Genomic DNA, 8493 nt, shown 5'->3' with positions numbered 1-8493 from the left:
CTGCTGAGGAATAAGATACGGTATGGTTTGGACTGAGTGACACGCTGCACCACTTATCATAAGATTTAAATCAGATCCCCTTTGAACCTAGAAGTGTTAGTTCAGTTTTGATTTATCTAATAGGAAAGGAAGCTGTGCATTAGCATTTGTGTCCTGAAACAAACTAGTATGTAATATTAAAGATAAGACGATGATAAAGATGATCATAAGGGGATTGTCACTGGTCCAAGTCACAATAAATAGAATAATTTAATGTAGTGAATACACTCAAATACATCACAATACACTTGCTTCATGATCAGAAACGATAACTGCACTTATCAAATGAGCTTAATTACAAAGTATACTAACCTTCCATTAAATTTCACAAGAATCTTGAGTTTTGTGAATATGCTTATTCTGAAAAGACTTGTAGTGTTCTTTGAAGTTAAGCATTATATGTGTATTTATATAAAGTAGGATTTTTTCATATGGATGTCTCCATATCAAAAGCTGCAGTTTACATTTATAAATCTCTAGGTAGCAGGCTTGTTTTCTGGCTTGACTTTTGTTTTTGATAATATTACTGACTTTAAGTTTGGGGTAATTTTAAGTTATCATGTACATCTGGAATTATTTTGGTATCTATTCCTAATTATTCTGACAAATCAGTAGTAGACAACAGTGTGAAAAACAATCTCACTAAAAAATGTAGTTATAGACTTAGTATTTTTGTACATATTGAGGTTTGGTCATCTAAAGATGGGAGTTTAGGATCTCTTTTTGAGAGAAGGTAAATCTGACAGAGTGAAATGGAATTTGACAAGCGTGAGTTCACAGTCATCAGTAACATTGTCTAAACACCTTATGCGCATTCCTGTTTCCATAGCAACAAATCCAATATATCCATTTCCCTTTCTTTAAGGGCTTTTCTTTTTTTTTTTTTTTTTTTTTTTTTTTTTTTTTTTTTTTTTTTTTTTTTTTTTCATTTGGAATAATAACATAGACTTCTTTGATATGACGATGACATGAATATTCATGTTTTACAACAAATTACCTAATTAAGGTCAACTTCTGTCAGAAGTAGCAATGAATCTTTGGATGGATTACCATTTCTATACTCAGTAGTAAGTTTTCATTCCTATTAATGAATTTTTTCTTTATAGGTTCCTCTTTTATCTGATAACCTTGATCTTCCAGAGAGATCCACCAGGGTGGATCCTTTCAAGGGGATGAAATTATATTGTTTATTTGGATGAAAGGGCTTATGTAGTGTATTCTACAATGGAATACTAAAGTTTGATCCTTGTCTCTTATGACATTCTTCCTGTTTTGTAGAAATTAGGGAATGTACCATATCATTGCATAGTTCTGTAACTGACTGATCCATTAATTTAGTATTTTAACATTGTTTTCATTGATAAAAGAGTTAAAAAGGACTTTCTGACATTGGTCTCAGTGTCCTGTTCTGGTGTTTAGTTTACCATAATTGAAAAAAAACCAAAAACATTAGATTAGATAGTATTGCTTTGAATCCACTCTGTAGTGTCATCAGCCAGCCATCACTAACCTTGAAATTCCATGTGTAGGTTGATAGCTTCTTTAGCATTCCATTATTTTCAGTTTCTCCACATCAATTGCATCATATTCACCAAATATCAGTGTAGTTTATTCCATGTAAAAATCTGTCAATTAAAAGTATTAAATTTTCAGTCACACTTTTCTTTTAAGCATTCTGTGCTGTGTTCTGTTCAGTGTCAGTGTCTTTAGTTCTGATTTTTCAATTTTGTCCCTCTCCTTTTCCTTGACTTGTTAGTCTGATCCAACCTCTTCTACCTCATCTGATGATTATCAATATGTTATGGAAGCTAAACTACAAGAAATGATCTCCATACGTAGGAAGGTAGTCCTACTGGACTTTACTTTCTATTGCTAAATAGACTCCATCTGATTTGTTTTCATTTTCTTTAACTTATTTTATTTATTTATTTTTTATTGATAATCAACCATCGTGCAGTTCAGTGCTTCAGGAGCTTACAATTTTACGATGGCAGGTTTGTGTTCAAACCATGCACAGTCTGCATGTTACATTTGGCTGATTTCATTGCTCATAAATAACTCCAATGTTTTGCTGATGCTTGGATGTAACAGGCCTTTGTAGCTGACACATTTCAAGCAATGCTGTTCAGCTGCCTGTTTAAATAAAGTTTCTTTTTGGAAAACTAAGTTTGCAGTTAGTAGTAGCTTGCTTTATGTTTTGTTTAAACCTTACTGAGAGGAAAATTCATGGAGCCACTTAAATTACAGAAAAAGTCCTTTTATTCTTTTGCAGGCAGAAGAAAGACATGGAAACATTGAGGAACGAATGAGACACTTAGAAGCTCAACTTGAAGAGAAGAATCAGGAACTTCAAAGAGTATGTGTACTGCAGTGTGCACTTTTCTTCTTTTAATTTGTCAATATATCATTACATTATGCACTCCAGCACACAAATCTATCTACTGGTAGATGTTTTATTCATAGCAGTGATGGTAGCATCTTCCCACTTCACTTAACCATCTTCGTACACGTGTTTACATCTAGTTGCAGCTTCCAAAGTGTTCTGCTGATATAAACATGAATGTTTATTACTCAAAGACTGTAATTGCATTTCCTGTGGAATTTCTTTAAATAGCTGCAATTACCATTTTTTTTTTTTTTAAATTATTTTTTGTTATGATACATGTCTCTACTGGTTGATTTTGGACGCTATCAATCTGTCTTCTCTATTCTACATTTAAGGCGAGGCAAAGAGAAAAAATGAATGAGGAGCACAACAAAAGGTTATCAGATACTGTAGACAGACTTCTGACAGAGTCCAATGAGCGTCTGCAGCTACACTTGAAAGAGAGAATGGCAGCACTTGAAGAAAAGGTACAGTGCAAATAATAGTGTAAAGTTGAGTTTAAGAAAGATTCTCCTGCGTGAAACCTGTTGTACTTTTATCAGGATGGAAGCATCATGCTGGTTTTGTATAACCAAATATTACCACAAATATGGTCTCACTTATATATTCAACTTCTAATTCAAGAGTGAGCTCAAGAATCTTTTCAGAGGTACTGCAAATTGGATATCCTGGGTATTATGAGTCCCTCTTTTATCAGCAGGGAGTCTGATGAAGAGCTTGTAACAGACCAGTGCACGACGCAGTATGAGGCAGTGAGAGAAAGTGGGCGAGAGCGGATGTTTCATGGCCATGTTTCAGATGTGCTGTCATTCCTATATTTGAACCTGCTGAGCTTTACCTCAGTTGCTCTGGGAAGAGTAAAAAATACTGTCACCACAGGAGAATGAGCACCTACCCTTAGAGAGGGAATATTATTTCCAGGTTTTCCATGGTGTGAGATACAATGGGCCTGTAAAATTCAAATCCCTTAGCTTTTATATTTACCCTACTTAATCCTTCTCTCTTCTACTTAGTCACTTTCAGTTTAATCTGAGGACAGTATTTCAGTGTCTTTCACAAGAACATTTCAGAACCTCTCAGAAGATGTTCTTCTGGTTTCTATCACTGAAACAAAATGTCACACAAAGCAAAAAATAGGCCTGCCAGAAGAAGAACCTGGGAAAAATAGTTGTGTAAGAGCGTGACAGTTGCTCTGTTCAAGGAAAATATGTTTTTTGCTGTTCTTCATAGAACATAATCCTACATATTTGGATGATTTCCAATGTGTTAAATGTATATATCCCCAAAATGAAGCATTAAAGGATTTTCATTTTAAAGTCCAGTGTGGGAATAATTTGTTACTTAAGGTTGCTAACATTGTGGTTACATGTGTATTGTGATATTTAACATAGCTTGAATTTCTTTCTGCTTTACCTATTCTTTTTCTACTTCATTTATTTCTAGAATGTTTTAATTCAAGAATCCGAAAGTTTCAGGAAAAATCTGGAAGAATCTTTACATGACAAGGTACATAATTTTATCTGTAAAATTTATGTATTTGGAAGTATGTTTATGATGCATTCATTATCCAACTAGCATGTAAAATCTTGTCATCAATGAAAATTCCTTTAATCATCCAGATATCTTAACTAGCCTTTGAGGGTCTCTAACAATTGCTCTGAGCTAAGCCCATGGTTGAGATCCTAGCCTCAGGAAGGCAATACAAAAATTTATGTTGATTTCACTGGCTCTGGAATTTTTTGTTCTTTCAGTTTAAATTTGGAAAAATCTTATTCTAGAGATGTATGTATAACTGGTTACTCTTTCATTGTGAAGAATGTATTGCTTGATTTGATGCAATTCTTCTTAACAGGTACAGTAGCATTATGCTAAATATAGCTCAAAGTAGCCTTTCTTAGTTCAATGCAAATTAACCTCTAATACTGCTTAGTGAAATGGTCAAATTATAAATAGTAATTCCAATCCCAAATGTTAGGATGTTGTTTTGAAGGTATGCTTGCCTTGAGCACAGTAGAATACACAAATGTATGTCTTCAGATTCACAGAAGTGTTTTTGTAATGTATGAAATCCGTTTAAAAGAGAATGTATAGAATTTAAAAAATATAACTCCATTGGATGCTAATGTAATTATGTCACATGACATCCAAAATCAGGAGCTTTAGGAAAAATAACAAAATAAGTATCTGTTCAAAGAAGTTTTTGTTTTCGCCTACATTCGAATAACCTTGTAGAAAGGTAGAGAGATTGAAGTCCCACAAAGGAGCTTGTAGGGCACTTTAAATATTTTTTCTCTGCTGTACTACCACAGTTTCAAGGTTACTCAGTTGTCACAAAATCAGGATTGTCCTCCAACATCAAGTTAGGTGACAAAAAGGACAATCCTAAAGCTTTGTCAATTGAAACAAAGGCTTCCATCATTTTGCTACCAGAATTATGAATAACAATTTTGTCAGTGCAAATAAGGTACTTTGCCAATGTTGTCTCCAAAATACCTTTATTGTTTCAATAATCGTACAGTAGAAGTGAACACAGTGACTGATTTTTTTTCAGTCTGTTTTCTGACTGAAAGGATGTATCAACTGTTGACAAAGGTGAAAAATCTAATATAAAACCCTACAGTTGTATCAAAAGTATTTTTGCAAAGCTTTTTAAAATTATATTTATTGATTCTTTCTTAAGGGTGGGAAGTGAAATAAATAGTACATTTTCATGACTTCCCTCTACAACTACCTGAAAGGAGGTTGTAGGGAGGTGGGTGCTGACCTCTTCTCCCAAGGGAATAATGACAGGACCAGAGGAAATGGCCTTAAGCTGCGGCAGAGGTTTAAATTGGATAGTAGGCAGAACTTCTATGCTGAAAGAAGGGTCAGGCACTGGAACAGCTTGCCCAGGTGGAGTCACCATCCTTGGGTGTATTCAAGAAACATGTAGATGTGCAAATTCAGGGCATGATCTAGTGGCTGAGATTGTACGTTGGGTGTTTGTTGGGGTTTTTTGGGTGCATGGGTTTTGTTTTGGTTTGTTTTTTTGGTTTGACTCAGTGATATCAGGCATCCTTTCCAATCATGGTGATTCTGTGATTCTGTGACTGCTCTGTGCACTTGAAGATGAATCCTCTTCCCACACAACTGCATACATCTGACTCCAGAACTTCTAAGATTCCACTTTGAAGAGTTTATTTGTTGTATTTTGATAAAGAAGCTGATGAAGCAATTTCAGAAAGACGGACACAACAGCAGATATTGTTTCTAAATAACTAGCAAATTATACAAGTGAGCACTAAGCCATCTCAGAATTTCTATTCAATTTAGAAACAGTGTAAAAATGCTGTAATAAAAATTATTGCATCTGATAGTCATTGAGGGCAGAACCCTTTCCTTGCTGGCGTTTTGGTATCCTGAACATTTTAACTGTAGGAGCAGCAGTGTTACTTTTTCATCCTGTTTTCTCTTGAATATTTTTTATTAATTCTTTGGTATTTTTAAATTTTATTAATAGACTCTCATTATTTGTAGAACTTGGTAACAGTGGTTTTTTTCCTAGCCATTGCTGTCAATGGTGTTTTTCTTAATTGTTTAAAAAAATCCAATTTTTGACACATTTTTCACCAGCAGCACTGCATACTGGAATTTCATCAGCTCCCAAGAGTGAGCTGTAAAGCTGCAGTTCAGCAAGTTCAACCTAGAATGTGGTTGTCTCCAAGTGTCTTTCTGTTTGTAAATAAAAAGGCCAGAACGCAATCTCTGTCTCAAAAAGGCAAAGGGCCGGTTGCACACTGAGCTATGCCTGGCACAGAGAGCACAGTTAATACAAAAATCAGTGCTTGTACTTTTTCTGATCCTATCTCCATAAGAAGAAAGGAAGTTTCAAGTCTAAACCTGCCCTGCCATCACTTCCAGCTAGTGGAAGAACACTATATAACTGCCTCTTGATGCATGTCTTATTAGTAATAATGAGACTTAAATGAGTTCACTGACTGTTTCCTATTATAGTCAGTGCTACATTCAGTTTATCTTACTTGTTTAGCTTTACTCTTTTGATTAAGATCTCATAAAGTAAATATATTTATTTTTTAAAAATCAGAAGTAAGTATATCTTACTATTCTCATTTCCAGGAAAGACTTGCTGAAGAAATTGAGAAACTGAGATCTGAACTGGATCAAATGAAACTGAGGGCTGGTTCTTTAATTGAACCCACCTTGTCAAGGTAATATTTAATAAGAAAAGTTTCTTCACTTTGAGTTGAAACGGAACATAAACATAAGTGTTAAGTCTTTACAACAGGCATGTGCTCAGACCACTCATAAAAATAGTAATGTATTTCTTTAAGAACGTAGAATCTGTACAATCATTATTACAGTTATTATTACAGTCATTATTATTACAGTTGCTTTTTACTTTTTCATAGGTAAATGAGGCCTTATAGCAATGAGTATACACTGAAATATTACTGAGATTAAGGAAAGTCTTTAAATTATGGAATGTTTTCAGAAGTATATCTAAACACCCATTTTTTCTCAGGAGACCCTAGAAACAAAGTTGAAACCATCTTCTTGAATGCTGAAACTGATCAACATATTTTATCAATTATATCTAATAATTATTTTTTATTAGCAAGAAATGATTAAGCTTTGCTTAGTGTGTAGAATAAGACCACTGATCTTCATCTAAAGATGAAGACAATATTCACAGAGATCTGACAATATTGTAACAGGACATTAAATATTGTGCCCCTTTTGCCAGAAAAGCAATACAGAAACAATAGTGAGACACATAGCATAAAAATAGTTGCTAACAGCTGTAATTAATTTATAATTCTATAAAGACCTTCTTGGCAAAGATTATCCCTCAAAGTAAAAATGTTACTTTATTGATAATTGTGTGCCGTGTCTTGTTTTCATAGCAAGCAACTTGATAACTCTAAAAACCTGCCAGCCAAAGCTCATTGACCAAGACTAAATTCAGAGCACTATAATCCTCTAAAGTTATTATATTCTGAGAGTTTTTTTTTGTTTGCATCAGGTATGATCTGCCCATTGTTTCCTCAGACATCTTTCTCAGTACTTGCAGATGGTTTCTCCCTTGACCTTTTATTATCTCATTAAACAATATTTTTCTATACATTGGGAAGTGTAAATCACTGATATTCAGAATGTTATGCTTGTATTTCTTCCAAGTTTGGTTCCCTTGGGAGTGTGACTACAGGTGCATAAATACTGGGTTTTGACCGTGCTTGCAAGGACACAGACTTGTACTGCTGCAGGAAGCAGAAGAGATGTTTTTGGAGCAGCTGTCCTTGGTGAACAGCAGCCTTTCTTGCTGAGTAGATTGAGTCTCATCAGCTCATGCTCTGTAAATAGGAGCCTGATTAGCCCCTGTCAAGGAGCTATTAGAACTTGATAAGCTGTCTAAATGTCTTGGGAATTTAGCAGTTCCCCTGAAACAGTATATTTCCCCTTCCATGACCTCAACTCATGAAGCTGCCAGCCGTCTCAGGAACAGGGAGCTATCAGCATTAAATAATTACTGTTCTCAGCTCATATTCAGTTCTATATTTGCAGGAGTTTGTTCTTTCAATAGAATAATGAAGCTGGTCAGCAGATAGGTATTAGCTGCCAGAGACTAGAACCTGGCCTGTTTCTTTTTTTCCTGCTAACTTGCTGCACAAGTACCAAGTATTATCAATCATTAAAACAAAATTCTATTACAACATATACAGTACAAACAGGGGAGAGGGAAAAAAAAAAAGTAACCGTCCTGGTTTCCAATATAACAGATGAAAGTTATACAGACAAAATAAACATATGAAAACCCAAAAGATTATTGTCTGGTGTTGTTGATGGAGGGCTTAGGACATTTATAGCTCAACTGTTGTCAAGTTTTCTTATCGGTATAATGAAAAAAAAAGGTTTCCAGATAATTTTTTAAAAGGTAAAATAATTTTTTTTTTCTAATATTATGCAAGTGCCTGCGGACCATGATGGAAAGCATAAGAGAAGATAAACTAATGGCATTTCAGAAAAGGACATTTATGACAACAATATGAGTTCTGATGTATTCCCTAATG

The 8493-nt window shown here is 34.5% G+C and overlaps 1 protein-coding gene across 1 annotated transcript in view; it reads left to right on the top strand.

Annotated features, from left to right (window-relative positions):
- PPFIA2 (protein tyrosine phosphatase, receptor type, f polypeptide (PTPRF), interacting protein (liprin), alpha 2) overlaps positions 1-8493 on the top strand; it is a 296197-nt gene that overhangs the window by 240761 nt on the left and 46943 nt on the right. Inside the window, exons 11-14 of the mRNA XM_010007993.1 lie at positions 2312-2395; positions 2761-2892; positions 3869-3931; positions 6542-6633. Coding sequence (XP_010006295.1) covers positions 2312-2395; positions 2761-2892; positions 3869-3931; positions 6542-6633 — 371 coding nt within the window. The remainder of the gene's footprint in view (positions 1-2311; positions 2396-2760; positions 2893-3868; positions 3932-6541; positions 6634-8493) is intronic.

Source organism: Chaetura pelagica, unplaced genomic scaffold, assembly GCF_000747805.2.
Source record: "Chaetura pelagica isolate M959 unplaced genomic scaffold, ChaPel_1.0 scaffold50, whole genome shotgun sequence".
Lineage (NCBI taxonomy): Eukaryota > Metazoa > Chordata > Aves > Apodiformes > Apodidae > Chaetura > Chaetura pelagica.
The sequence above is the reverse complement of the archived record's forward strand: the minus strand, read 5'-3'. Positions and strand labels throughout refer to the sequence as shown.